Below are 15026 nucleotides of genomic sequence, written 5' to 3'. Positions count from 1 at the left end.
CTGGGCTTCAGTCCTTCAAGGTTAACTGGAGACCCTAATTCTAGTGTGGTGTAACTGGTTCTGCTTCTGTGCAATCTGCAGAGGAGATCTGGGAGGATGGCATGGTCAGATTAGCTGTGCCTAAACCACAGTGATCTGGGTGTTGTTCCTAGTTCAGTCTGCTTTGCAGCTGGGCTAGGTCCTGCAGGTAAGAGGATGAGAGATGCGTGTGCACTCATTGCCCTGCCTGCTTTGCCACTGGGAGAAAGCCAGTGCACCCCTCTTGCCTGGGTGATCTAGGGACTGGGACTACAGCACACTGCAGAGTGAGGTTGCCTTGCAGCGTGGATGCAGTTCATGGTTTTTTGCTGTTTTGGGATAGCAGCATGAATCTTATTGAAACGAGTGTTCTGCTATGAGTTCTGCACAGCACTGGGTTCAACTTCTTGAGCGCATAAACTGAAATGTCACAAAGAGGAGAGCCACAATTGGTTTTATGCCCTGCCCAGTTCTTTTTAGTGTAGAGAGCAGGATGTGGTTGAAGGTTATTACAGGTACAGTAAGAACACTTCATAAAGCATTTGTTGGTGTATTTCTAAGAATGCGCTATGCCCTGTAATAAATACATTCTCAAGTGCTCCATGCTAGTGTGTATAGAAGACATTTTGAAGTCCTGTAATCAGTGCTTTGTCTCACCCGACTCATCGGAAGGGTGATCTTGTATACTTTGTGGTCTGTCTGTCTTGGAAAGGACAGAATGTGAGACCTAGCAGACTGTGCAAATGGAAGAGGGATGGCGTGATAACTTTGACCTCTGAAACGCATGAGATTTTTGTGCTTGGAGTCAATTTCACTTGTGAAATTCCTTGACACTAAAACCCAATGAGCCATTGATACACACTGTACATTTACACCTGTCGTTTTAGTGTGCATGGCTCTTCAGTCGCTCATTGCCATGTGAACAATATGTTATATTTCCCTTATCCTATTGCCAACTTGTTCCTGTGCATTAGGAGTTGCCTACCTCTTTCTTTGGTGTGATTATGCAATTGTACACTGTAATAAAACCGCCAAATCTTTTTAATTGAAGCAGTGTTATAGTACTCATTGCCCTTTGTTAGCTGCATAATTCACCAGTATTAAAAATTGTAATAACATGAAATGGAAGACTTATACTAGGTTGGACCTCTGATATGTTTAGTATTGTGTCCTAGAAAAAGCTCTGTGACAACTCCTTGAGAAGAAAACCTTGCAGCAGGTATATATTCGAATTATAGAAAACAGCTCTATGCAGGACCTCGAAGTCCCTTTGCACCGAAGCTATTCCTTTGTCTAACCTGTTTTGTTAAAACCTCTGATGATGGAAACTCCACAGCATCCAAGGCAATCCATTTTTGTAGGGTGTTTCTGTTCACTGGTAAGTAGGGTACAGTGGAAGAAGGTAATCCAGAAATAGAAGGACAAGTGTTAAAAGAACAGCAGAAAGTAACTTAAATTCAATATATTTTTATTCTTTGTAAATACAATGAGTACAACTTTTTAACTTCACAAATCCGTTAATCCACTTTGTACAGGAAAAGTTTTACTCATTCTATGATAGTCCAAGTGCTGATTTTTCTCAGTGCTAGTTCCTAATAACAAATCAAATTTTGAAAAGTACAGCAGCTATCTTTAAATGTCTTTTCTACATTTTTCATACATCAAATAAGCAGCTTAAAACATTTTTGTGTGTGAGAAGGTGTAGGTGAACAAGGCTTCAAAATTAGATCTGGAGTTTTCTAAAAAGGCATTGGAGACTTTTGGAAATTGTTAGCATTGTATCAGTCAACAACCTTTATTTCTTTGAAATAAAATTCCTTCCGTTGATTATTTTTTTTTTATAGTCATTTCACTTCTCTGCACATCTCATTGACAAAGTTTGGCCACTGTTGCCTTTGGTTTCAGCACTGCGCCAACAGGACAGCCAGCAGGTCACTGAAGCGGTCACCTCCATTGTATTTGGTTTTGCTGGTTTAGTCTTCCTTTCTTGACTTGTATCTTTTCAGGTGTGTGTGTGTGAATGATGTGTCTCTGTGTGTGGAAGAAGAAGGAGGGAAGGTCAGGGAGGAAGTGTATAAAGCTCTTCTGTCTCTGAGATGTTAACCGAACAAATTGTGGTGACATCCGCATCAAAGATCACCAGTTCATTTTGCAGGAAGAATGGAGCTGCCGTCATAAGCTACTTTTTAATCAGTTCTGAAGGCCACTTCATGATGTATTATAGCAGAAGCAATGTTTTGGTAACCTGGTCTTAAATGTTGCCTATCATCTTAAAAACATTTTCCCAACATAGGCTACTTTTAAAGCAGTTCTGAAGGCCACCGCGTCTCATGTTACAACAGAAGCCAAGTTTGGTCACCCGGTTCCAAATACTGAACAAACTAAAGTACCTTCTTTCACATTTTGTCTCAGATCTGCCAGTTAAATAAGAGAGTAGCGGAGTCTTTGTTAACTATGACTGGCATCTGAATTGCCTCCATCCTGTAGTAACAGGAATAGCAGCCAAATTCCAACCACTTTCACTTTTTCTGTAGAACAAAGCATTCTCTCCATGATCTAAATCACTCTCTTCAGAGCAGCAGAATCATATCTACTGGGGTATTTTTTGTCAATGGGTTTAAAGGCTAAACATTCCCAGGCTTATGCTTCCTGTAGATTTTGTTAGTTGAGGCTTATTCTCCATAGATAAAAGTTCTTCTCAAACTGTCCATCCCAATTGTTTATTTTAAGGTAATTTATATGTCACTGGATTTGTACATATCTGAAAGCAGTCTTGTGATTGGTACATTCCCAATGGTCTTTTTGAAAAACACTTCTTCTATTGTAGATGGACTAATTGAACGTAAAGCTGGTAAAAGCAATAAAAGTTTTCCAAAACGACAGGGTTGTGTGGGATACCTGGGAGACAGAGAGAGAAAAACAAGTTATTGAAGTTTTTAAGATATTTTTCCAAGGAGAATCTTTTACTTTACAGAAAAGACCAATATTCAGCAGATCATACACAAGTGCTACCTGTGCTAAAAAACCCTGTGTTTTGTACTCATGTGAACAAGAAGGTTGACCCCAAGGAAAACTCTCTCTCAATGGAGGTTAGCAGAATATAGACCAGTGTCTCTGAGTTTGGATTAACTCCCTTTTTTTATTCCCTCAGAGCAGTAGCAACACAGAGACAGGGTCTGCTCTGACTTGTCCCTCAGACAACAATAATATTCTTGATGCAGTTCAGGGAAGAGCTTGACCTATAATAAATACTCTGTCATTTAAAGTGCGATTTAAACCTTGCTAGATTGTCATGGTAATCATTTTGCCCCCTTTTGGTCACCTTATACATTGAATACCAATTGACATTTAGAAAGATTTTTTTGTTGTTGTTAAAGAAGCTATGTCTTATCCCCAGGTAATGTATTTGTGTAATAGGATATTTTCCATCCTTTCTCCCAGCTTTTGAAGCCAACACAACATAGGATATGTATTCTAGCTGTGCTTACACTGACTTTACACCAGTGATTCTCAAGCCTCTGCTTCCAGTGGTCTCGCTAAAAGGAGTAGGGTCATTCGGAGAAACATTCTGCTTCTCCAGTCTGCCCTCCCATGCGTCCTGTTGAGAGCGACTCCACTGAGATCAAAGGGCTGATACTGCTGTAGCGCTGGCAGGAAGGTTAGTTCAAGCCTGAGGTTGAAATGCAAACTGAAAGCCCCATCCCATTGCAGTCAATGTGACAGCCCTGTCAGTGGACTGCAATTTTTTCCTTGTAAAAGGGTATCTTTTACAACAGATACTGTTTAGCCCAGTAGCTGAATATTTCCAGCAATGCAGAAATGCAATGGAAAAGTAGCCATGCCTGGAATGGAAACCATGGCCATTAAAACCATTGCTCCCTGGATTCTCTCTCCAGCAGGCTCTGGCTCACTCAGTCTCCAGGGAACAATCTTCAGGGGCAAGGCCTTCCCTAAGAACAGGAAGAGGTTGCTATGCAGAGGTTATTCTTTTTGTCATACTAGCAAACTAGCCGTAACTGGATAGTATTTGCAATTTTGCTCCCATCCCCAGGACAGGCCATTCCCTTTAGACTAAACCGAAGTGCATCAGAGACTGCTGCCATATAATCTCTGACACCGAATTGACTTCTGCTAGACAGGGCTGTTATGAGAGCAGATCAAAGTTTCAGAAGGAAAAAATGGTATAAAAGTTCCTCTTCCACCACTCCATCTCCCGTTGTGCTAGTCTCGCGGACCCCCACTGCGGCTGAGGGACTGCGACATGGACTTTACAAGACCTGTCGCAGCTCTCCCCAGAAGTCCTGAACCAGGCAGAGCAGCTGTTGCAGAAGGCGTTAGGTGCACTCTTCTGACTTCTGCCCTGTCCCACCACGCTGAAGTGGTCCATAGGAGGAGGCTGCTGATCTGTTCACAGCCAGCTGTTCTGGAGTGTGGGGTTGTATTTTGCATGATACATTTCATGCATTCCTGGGCTTACCCCACTTTGTGGGATGACAGCTACAGCTTTTACAGCAGGTTTTAAGATTTCTGTATCCCACAGGACTTCTCCTGAATGAGACAGAGCGGAATATTTTTTTCCCAAACAAGGATTCTCATCACTCTGCTGTGGCACCAAAATGGGATTCACAAGTTCTGGGTCTTTCATTTCAACAGACTCAGGGTAGAGTCTTGGAAGAACCATTTAATTTCCTTGCGTCCCAACTTCGGTGTCTGCAAAATGGGGGAAATTACATGGGGAGTGTATTGCAGATCACAGGTCAAAAGAGGTCATACAGCTGTGAGATGTGATGTTGTTCTGAGCACCACTTATTAGCAGTATTTAACTGAATAAAATGTAGAGGAAAATGTAGCCTTCTGAACTGCAAAGTGTTCCACAGCAGGTATCATTTCCCAGGGGAAGATTTCTCCTTTTACCGCTTTCCCATTTGTCTGAATAAATTGAGGTGCTAGAGCATGCCCAGAGAAGGGCAACGAAGCTGGTGAGGGGTCTGGAGCACAAGTCCTATGAGGAGCAGCTGAGGGAACTGGGTTTGTTCAGTCTGGAGAAGAGGAGGCTGAGGGGAGACCTTACCGCTCTCGACAACTACCTGAAAGGGGGTTGTGGCGAGGTGGGTTGGTCTCTTCTCCCATGTAACAAGTGACAGGATGAGATGAAATAGCCCCAGGTTGCACCAGGGGAGGTTTAGATTGGATATTAGGAAAAATGCCTTCACCAAAAAGGTTGTCAAGCACTGGAACTGGTTGCCTGGGGAAGTGGCTGAGTCCCCATCCCTGGAGATATTTAAAAGACATGTAGGGACATGGTTTAGTGGTGGACTTGGCAGTGTTAGGTTAACAGTTGGACTTGATCTTAAACGTCTTTTCCAATCTTTTCTGTGATTCTCTTTCCTCAGGAAATGCCAAATCCCAGTAGGCTGACAGCCACTGTATACTTGCTGTAACAGCCCGGTCCCCATTTCAGTCAGTGGAAACGTCACCTTTGCTACAGTGGGAGCAGGATTTTACCCCTACGCCTGCAGGAAGTATTGAGAGAAGGCAGCGCTCACCGGGTATGGATGTAGCTGTTCAGAGTGAGCTGGGCTTCATCTTGAAGGGCTGCTATGGCAGCAGCGTTTCGGAAACTCCTCAGTTCGGAACCACTGTGTGTAGGCACTGGAAAGTAGATGAGTTACTAGTTCAGCTTGACTCTTGGGTGGGTCAAAACAGGTCAGACAGTGCTACCAGTGGAAATTAAACGTTCCCGTTAGTTCCCCAGCGCTCCACTGTCAGCTTTTCAAAATGCAACACTGACTATTGGAATTCAATACTGGGAAACCTGTTGGATGATCATAGAATCATGATGATATAAAGCTATGTCTGGTTTAAAGCATCATTTTTGCTTTAAAGTAGCAACCTCATAGTTATCAGACCAGAGGAGCAAGAGATTCTTTCCACTTACCAGCTTTAAAAGTGACAATGCATTTGAGACAGGCAAATTCAGTAGCATCTAGCCGAAGTTGTCTAAATCTAGCCACAACCTCTTGTAAAGCCTGTATTTCTGAAATAATTTTATTCAGCTTCTGAGAATCTGTATTGTCACCATTCATGCCTAAAACAGAAAGAGATTAAATAAGTAATATTAAAGGCATTTGCTTTATTTTATATTGATTTCTGACAAAATACTGTGTATCAATATCCACTCTATTGTCACACTTGTCTATCTGGTTCCGTGTAAACTGACTATATTGTATGAAAGTTAATATAAAATCTTCTCTTGGATGATAACAAACACAGTAATTTGCATTTAAATGACAATGCAAGCAGTCATGAATACAACAAAACAACATTATTTGCATTTAAATATAGATTTATAAATGACAGGTATGTTCTATTGTTCAGTAGGAATTTGTTATTCTTTACATGTTGTTCTTTTTTCAGTAATGTATTTTTATGGTAATTTTTGTAACAAAGTCATTAAATTGTGCAATTCTTACCAGATACAGCCAGTAGAGTGTTAGCATCAACTGGAATGGCCCATTGTGCTATTCCTAGAACAAACAGTTCTCTCCAAGCATCTTCCAAAAGCATCAGCTGTCATACAATAGATGTACAATATAACATAGTGTATAATTTATAGATTTATAAACAATTTAAATATGTAAATTTCTGTTATTTTAAAAACTACTTTAAATGCCTGCCATAGTATTTTCCCCACAGCATTCGTTAGCTCTTCTCTTAGCTTTTTTGAGAAGGTGCCTAGAAATAAGTCTATGCATTGTAGAAAAACACTGAGGGTTTGCTCACCATATACCATGTTGTGGATCAAAAGAAAGGAGAAAGCAGAGTGAGAAGTCCCACCCCAGAGACCTTGCTCACGACATGAAGACTCGCCTGTGTTGCTCAGCTCAGCATGGGCTCTTTCCTCCTCGGCACATATAGCTCTCCTAGGACAAGTTGGATGAGTGCTCACCTACTGCTCCCTAGGGGTTACCCTCCTTTCCCTCGCAAAGACAGGATTCGTGAAGAAAAGCCTGGACAATGTCCTGAAATTACATCGTTCGGTAGGGAGCACTACATTAGAGCACATATGTATGTTTAATCCTTTCCTTACTAAGCAAGTCTTTGGCTCTTTCAAGCAGAGCATCTGGACACATGTACGGTTTCTCAGTGTCACCTGCTTCCTTTCTTTTTGTGTAAAATCACTCAGAAATTCCAGGCACTGAGAGCTGTTTCCCTTCAGAGAACTGAGTATCCGAGCACCTACGCTGACAGCATTGCTAGTTCTCTGCAATTTTGTACATTCCCTGGCTGTGTGGAGGATGTGTTTTTCTCTGTTTGGAGGCAATGCCTTTGATTTCCGTGGAGAGGCAGCGGTGCATCTGAAGAGAAGACGTGACTCCTGGTGATGCAGACTGGCAAAGCCAGAACAGACATGTTTAGTCTTGAGGGCATCTATAGATTGTTGGCCCAGACCAATTCTTAAGAGGGGTCTGGAGGGCCCCCAGTTCAGCTGAAGTTCGTGGCCCAAAGGATATGCTGTGGTGCATACACATTGCTGGGACTTCATGTCTCTCAATAGGATGGGAGAGGTTTGGAAGGGTGAGAACTGCAGTGGACTCAGGAGGGATTATCTGGTGGCTCCATGCAAAGAAAACATTGCCCAGAACTCATGCAGAAAAAAACCCCCAACAAACCACAAGTATTAATATTGCTATGGTCCCTGAAAGTATCAGCAGCTTAGCTTCTTACGAAAATAGGAAAGAGGGTATTCTGTAAAAGGAAGGACAAAGTAAAAAAATACTTTTTACCAAATTAATTATGATTCCCTTGGAATCAGGTATGTGAAAGTAATACAGAAGCATGTAGTAAGAGTGAATCCTTTATCCGTGTGCTAACTCTTAACAGTATTGTGAGTCTCAAACCACCCTGCTCTGACCAGAATGGGAGGAAGAGCTCTCAGTGTCTCTGCTCTCAGCTTATCACTGCAGGCTTGTGCCCATTTTGTGCCTTTTTGTGCCATGTGCTTTGCAGAACTTCTGTATAGCTTGACTAAGGAAACGGTGATGGGAAAGTATTTCTGTCTCTGTTTGCTTGTAGTTACTGTTTGAAATAATTACATTGGATTTTACAGTACTGGAAGCTGCCCACATTATTGTATGAACTATGGAGGGGAAGGGGGTCTAGGGTGCACTGCCCATCTCAGATCTGTTCTGAGAGCAGCTGAAACTGCTTGTGAGTCTCCTAGCTGCTGCAGCCTGCGAACCCAGCCCCTCCTCCGGATAATCCTGCCCGATGGATGTGCAGGTTTCTATATGACATAGGAAATGATTTGCCAGCCTTTCATTTGCTTTTGTAAAACTTTTTTTGTCATTCATTCATGCAGATACAATGGTAATGAATGGTGGTTCCTCGCAGGTATCAATTTCATATGTTCTTTCCCACTAAGTCTTTAAAGTCAGAAGACTTTAGAAATAAGAGACTATTCCAATAGCTGAAACTTTCTTCATGCCTATGCATAAGTCTGTAAAACCAACAATTAAAATAATTCATGCTGAAGTCATACTCAGCCCTCCTTCTTCAAAGAAACAAGAAAGACCAGGCTTTCTGAAGGACTGGTTTTTGCTTCTTAATCAACTCCTTCCTGTAAGTACGACCTTTTGTTGGTGACCTGGATTGGGCCAACCTGTCTTACGGACAAGCTGGGCAGGTGTGCAGGCCAGCAGAACCTGAATCATGGTGTTATTTTTGTTGTGTGGCTTCCAACCCACAACGGGATTAGTGCTATGGAGCTGGGGAAGGAGGACAGCCTCTGTTTTACCAAAGGCAGCAACACAGCAATCCTCGGACTCATGTTTTGTCAGCAAATTGGTTCCTGTTTATTTCCTTGCCTTCGAGATGAAACTGTCACAGAGTCCTGGAATCACAGTGTGCTTGCCTTTTCGGAAGAGCACAAACAAAAGCAAAATCCAGGAAAAGGATTTAGACTTTCCTCGGGCGGATGTCAGGGATGCAAAAAAGAGAAATGCAGACATTTACAGCTGGGCCATTGTCAAATTAAATAATGCAGTGGCATTACTATAAAAATCAACTGTCTGATTATTCGTGAAATAAGGTGATTAAAATTGGAGTTATTTCTTCTCCAGCCCTCCTGAATATAACAGGGGAATCATGCAGAAAGAGGCCCAGGTCAAAGCTTTAGAGCTGAGCAGCTCTGAGTTTTGAGGAAGCTGGCTTGCAATGAGGTACAGCAAGTCGAGGTGATCTTAAGGAAAGGTTGGGATTTTAACATACAATTCACTAACCTTAGTCCCTGATACGAAAGTAGAATAAGATAATGGGAACACTCTGATATCTATGGTAGGTAAGCAGGCCTTGCTGTCTTATGCATGCTTGGGCATGTGCAATGGAGACTTCCCTTGCTCCCAAATCCTGCTGCCCCCTCCTCTGCACAGCAGCAGAGATGACCTTGTGGGAAATGCATCCATATTATGTCAAATAAAGCCTTCGCCTAAGGACCATCCTGTGGACATCACTGGTCTAGAGACAGACCCAGCCTCTCCCCGCGCGCTGAGGCTCCCTGCTGAAGCAGCACACACGCTGCTTGTCCCTGATATTTGGGCTTGTTTCTTTGGTTGCCTGGTATGACAGACCCGGTGCTCCGCAGGAATAGCAGCAGCAGAAGACAACATCAGAGAACAGCATGCCGCGCTGGGACCGCTATCTTCCTCACGGTGCGCGTAACCTGCTGGGCCCTATCTCATCGCTCCCCTGACAGTCACACCGTAGCAGTACTGCAGCCAGAGCTGAGCGGCGTCCCCCTTTGTCTAATTTCACAACAGGGGTTTCAAAACATGGGTCTGGTGCTAGCAAAGGAACATTTCAACGTACTTTAGCTTTATATCACATTGTGACCATCAAGATATACCTTTGGGTAGAAAACGCTATTGGTTTCGTAAGAAGCTCTTTTCTTTGGGTTCAAAATATATATTTGCGTATCAATGGCAACACTTGCAACATGCACCCATGGAAAGGAGCTAGTTCCTCTGATGACTGCTATGTAACATCTAAGGTACAACATTTCTAGTTACCTTTTTGGGAAATTAGCTCAATCATATCAAAGTGTTAGACATTTTTTATGATTGGAGCTTTGCATAGATTTCCCCCCTTCCATTTTATAATTATCTGATTACTTTTTTTAAAAATTAGTGCATTATACAAAGCATACTCAGTCCTCATCAAGAATCAAGTCATTAAGAAATTACTTCAGCTCGTATGGTTCACATATGATTTACTTGAGGCAACGACAAATTGTCAGAGGAAAACAAGACAAATTAGGGAAGATTTTAATTAATGGTGAAAAATATTGGGGGCTGGCCAAATTCTGCTTCCACCATATTGGTGTAATTGTAAGTTCGCTGAAGCAACATGAATAAGAAAAATATGTTGGCTGTGTGAACAATTATGCTGAAAAGAGGAGAGGAGAGGAGAGGAGAGGAGAGGAGAGGAGGGGAGAGGAGGGGAGGGGAGGGGAGGGGAGGGGAGGGGAGGGGAGGGGAGGGGAGGGGAGGGGAGGGGAGGGGAGGGGAGGGGAGGGGAGAGGAGGGGAGAGGAGAGGAGAGGAGAGGAGAGGAGAGGAGAGGAGAGGAGAGGAGAGGAGAGGAGAGGAGAGGAGAGGAGAGGAGAGGAGAGGAGAGGAGAGGAGAGGAGAGGAGAGGAGAGGAGAGGAGAGGAGAGGAGAGGAGAGGAGAGGAGAGGAGAGGAGAGGAGAGGAGAGGAGAGGAGAGGAGAGGAGAGGAGAGGAGAGGAGAGGAGAGGAGAGGAGAGGAGAGGAGAGGAGAGGAGAGGAGAGGAGAGGAGAGGAGAGGAGAGGAGAGGAGAGGAGAGGAGAGGAGAGGAGAGGAGAGGAGAGGAGAGGAGAGGAGAGGAGAGGAGAGGAGAGGAGAGGAGAGGAGAGGAGAGGAGAGGAGAGGAGAGGAGAGGAGAGGAGAGGAGAGGAGAGGAGAGGAGAGGAGAGGAGAGGAGAGGAGAGGAGGGGAGAGGAGAGGAGAGGAGAGGAGGGGAGAGGAGGGGAGAGGAGAGGAGAGGAGAGGAGAGGAGGGGAGAGGAGGGGAGAGGAGGGGAGAGGAGGGGAGAGGAGGGGAGAGGAGGGGAGAGGAGGGGAGAGGAGGGGAGAGGAGGGGAGAGGAGGGGAGAGGAGAGGAATGGTCTTCAGAAATCACTTCACTCATATCCTGGGCCATATGCTTAACTAAGCGCCTCTCATCCCAAAATAGCAAACTAAGATGCTATTCCCCATTTTATGGAGGGGAAAGTTGACCCACAAGTAGAGCAGTAGTTCTGGCATACTGAGCTTGGTCTGCGGTCTGGTGACTTTTCCTCTAGAACTTGTCTTCCCATAGTATTTGCTTTATATTAGTCTTTTTCTGGCTTAATTATCACTTGCTTCATGCAATAACAATTGGAGGAAAGCAGTTTCTAAATCACTGTCTGTTTTTTAGGGGCAGACCAAAACTCTGCCCTGAACTTTAGAACTGCTGAAGTCCATTATGAAATTGAAGGTCTACGGCTGAAGATTCAGAACACAATCTGAGCTCTGAGCCTTCTCTAACAGGCAGGCCAGGCCAATGCCACTCCCACTGCAGGTGCCTTACCTGGTCTTGTAAGGACAAGGTGGAGAAGGCTGGGACACTCTTGGCCCACTTGATGCTCATGAACAGAAGTCTGGCTGCTGACTCGCAGACGGATTCGGTGGCCACTTCGTAGAGATACATAGGGGTACCATTGACTTCATGTGGGTACTAATGTCCAAAAGAAAATAAAGCAACTTCATACAATGTCACCAAGGCAGCCTGGTCTTCCTCTTCCCTACAGCTGCCATTCAGTGCATCATGCTCATCCCCAATACAGAGCGTGCACTCTCTTATTCTGCAAGCAGAGGGCATTGCTTTCAGTGGGCCCACTCCAAACTGCTCTCTGCTGCTCATCCATGTGGATGAACTGTACTACAGAAACAGTTCTCTGGAGGAGGTTGGACGGAGAAGGAAATTATTACACAAGGGGAAAAAAATTACCAAAACATGGTGTCATCCTTTACCTTGTTACACAACAGCACACCTCTGCTAGCAGAGTTAGAAGAACATAAATTTGATTAAGTATTTGTGGTTTGTAACCTGTGCTTCAGAAGCTGATACAGTGCTACAGCCTTGCTCAGCGAAGTACTCCTTTGGCCTTAACCTTCATCTGGCTCCCTGACTGCAACAGGCTCTGCAAGCAGGTGCGTAGAGGTAAGTACAACTACCTAAAGGGTGTGTAGCGTTGGAACGGTGTTACGTTTTCAAGCATGTGCTATGATTTCTTGCTAAATAATTTCTGATTCAGTATTTTCCAAAATTATAATATTGAACTCTATGTTGTGATCATGTTCATGATGGATTCTCCCAAGCTACCAACTCCGGAACTGGAGAGCTATTTAAGTTGTCTCTTCTTTCACTTTCTAGGTGTTGTAAATATGCAAAATGCCATTGCAAATGGGTTAATGAAAAACACCACCTTATGGCTAATTCCTGTGCAGCTGAGGCCACAGCAGTACTTCCACCAGGCTGCATAGGAAATGTCACACCCAAGAAGTGCAGAGCCAGCTTGGACATGTGTCTGTGCGGACAAGCTGCAGGCTTTGGTCAGTACAGATAGTACTTTCTGGACTACACCACTATGGAGGTGGGCATTTTGCTGAAGAAAACTCAGTGATTGCAGCTCATCCTCATGAAAGAAGGTTTAACATGGACTTGTGGATGGGCTCCAGGCAGGAGGAGCACTTCTGCAACCGTGAGGATGTAAGGGTATAGGAGAGACAGGTTTTGTAGGGAGCAGGTTATGAGTCAGTCCTTCTACACAGCCCTTCTGCAGAGGGCCTCTTCCCCCTTGCACCGTGTATCCTCAGGGGTTTTTAGGACATAACAAAAGAGTCCCCACCACAACTCACAAGGCCTCAGGCCCTGCTCTTTGCCACATCTGCCCCAGAGGCAGGGAAGAGCTGGTGGGTTGCAGGCACCCCAGCAGGGGGGTCTGCGGGCCCATGGGGGACCGGGGCAGTAGCTGACCTTCGGGGTGGGCTGTGCCAGGCCCACCAGAGCCTGCCTCTCAGGGGTGCCGGCGACGGTGGCCAGCTCCAGGCCATGGGGCTCCAGCTGGGAGACAGCGGTGAAGAAGGCGGGCGCTGGCAGGGCAGTGGCGGGGAAGTGTGGGGTGCTGCTGCTCTCCTCCTTGTGCCCGCGGAAGTAGAGGGCCACCTGCTTCCGTATCGTCGACGTCCGGGGGCCCCGCTCGTGCTGCACAGCTGGAGGGCACCAAGGAGAGGCAAGGGGGTCACTGTGGGGTCCTGCACCAGGTGCCCCACGAGAGCACGGCTGGGTTTCCCTCCCTCCCTGCAATTTTTCAGGGACCAACCCCGCGTCCCCCCACCCGGAGGGGCGTCTGGGGAGAAATAGGTGAGGCTGCCGTGGAATGGGGGTCGTTAATGTCGGGGGGGGAAGACGACCCACAGCGACACACCGCTCCTCCTTCAGAGCAAAGCCCGACTCCCTCCTGTGTGTGTCCCCCCCCTCACCCCGTCCCTGGGAGAGGGGGAGCAGGTACCGTCTTTGTTCATGTTGACCTCCAAGCACTTCTTCAGCCGGCAGGCCCGGCACTGGTTCCTGTGCGTCTTGTCCACCGGGCAGCCTCCCTAAAACATGGCAGCCGTCGGGCGGGCTGCGGTGGGGGGCGGCCGCGCTTTCACACACCCACCCGGAGCCCCGGGGGCGGGGGGGGGCGGGCCGCGCCGCGCCGTGCCCAGGCCTTCAGCACCCGAGACAGCGACGGGTCCCCTGCACCACCCCACCCACACCCCCCCCGCCATGTCCCCATCCCTACGGGGGACGGTCCGGCGGGGGGTTGGAGATGAAGGCTACCGGAGCGGGAAGGGGGTGGATAAGGCGGGTGGGCTCCCTGCGGCTAGGGGTGGCGCCGGCCGGGCCGGCGGCTTGTAACCGCAGTTTACCGGGGGTGCGGGGGACCGCGCTACGGCCGGTACCTGATTTCCCGATTTGCAAACATAGGTTCTATTCCTTCTGATGCTCCGCTTGAAAAATCCCGAACATCCATCGCAGGCGTAAACCCCGTAGTGTTTCCCGGAGCTGCGGTCCCCACAGACTTTGCAAGGGATGTCTAAAATGCGACCTGAAAGCAGAGAAGGGAGAGAGGGGGAGAGCACTCAGCAATCTGACCTCCGGAGGGATTAGCCCCAGAGCCGCAGTACAAGCAAATAATGAAGTGATTTTATAGCCAACTTTCTTTTCCTTGAGCAAGTGTCAGTTTTCTACAATGAGCATTATTCATGCCCCGCTACGTTTATTCGGGTCTTCTATAATCGCCAGGACCCACTTTGGAAGGGAAGATTACAGCAGCAGGAGCAGCAGGCTTGCCTGCTAGAAGTGGGGATGCGGGGGGGGGCGGGACGGACACGGACACGGACACGACGACTTGGGGGGGGGGGGAGGGGGGCGTTTCCCTCCCTTTCTGGCCCTTGGCAAACAGAGGAAAGCACTTTCCCTAGGCAGCAGAGCAGTCAGGAAACCGAGTCACAGAATAAACCAAAACAAAATAAAATGACCGGGAAGCCAAGTAACCTTCTCTTCCCCCTAGCAATCCCAGGGAAAGGGGGCTGGTTCCTGCCACAGACGAGCCGTGCCATTTTCTTCACCCTAAAACCTCCAGCAAAACTTTTCTCCTCGCCTTTGTGCGTGGCTGCGGGATGCGGGATGCGGGCGGGCAGCGCCGCTCCGCTCCCCTCCGCTCCACCTCGCCCCCAGCCCCCGCACCGACTTTGACTAGAATTGCAAATGTTCCGAGGGTGATGTAAAAACTTGAACAGATTACTGCAGCTCGGTTCAAGAAACGCGCCAAAACCCGCTCAGCTTCTGCTTTTTCTGCAGTTTTGTTCTTTTCCTTTTCCTTTTCCTTTTCCTTTTCCTTTTCCTTTTCCTTTTCCT

The 15026-nt window shown here is 46.4% G+C and overlaps 1 protein-coding gene across 1 annotated transcript in view; it reads right to left on the bottom strand.

Moving 5' to 3' along the window:
• Positions 1-2753: 2753 nt before the first annotated feature.
• NR2E1 (nuclear receptor subfamily 2 group E member 1) overlaps positions 2754-15026 on the bottom strand; it is a gene marked incomplete at its 3' end in the record, with an annotated part of 19869 nt that continues 7596 nt past the window's right edge. The window contains exons 2-9 of the mRNA XM_081997637.1: positions 14069-14214; positions 13633-13720; positions 13098-13333; positions 11649-11795; positions 6492-6588; positions 5957-6106; positions 5565-5670; positions 2754-2916 (exon numbers count right to left, since the gene is read on the bottom strand). Coding sequence (XP_081853763.1) covers positions 2754-2916; positions 5565-5670; positions 5957-6106; positions 6492-6588; positions 11649-11795; positions 13098-13333; positions 13633-13720; positions 14069-14214 — 1133 coding nt within the window. The remainder of the gene's footprint in view (positions 2917-5564; positions 5671-5956; positions 6107-6491; positions 6589-11648; positions 11796-13097; positions 13334-13632; positions 13721-14068; positions 14215-15026) is intronic.

The sequence above is a fragment of the Phaethon aethereus genome (genome assembly GCF_964289735.1).
Source record: "Phaethon aethereus genome assembly, chromosome: 3".
Taxonomy (NCBI): domain Eukaryota; kingdom Metazoa; phylum Chordata; class Aves; order Phaethontiformes; family Phaethontidae; genus Phaethon; species Phaethon aethereus.
This window is presented reverse-complemented; position numbering and strand designations above follow the sequence as displayed.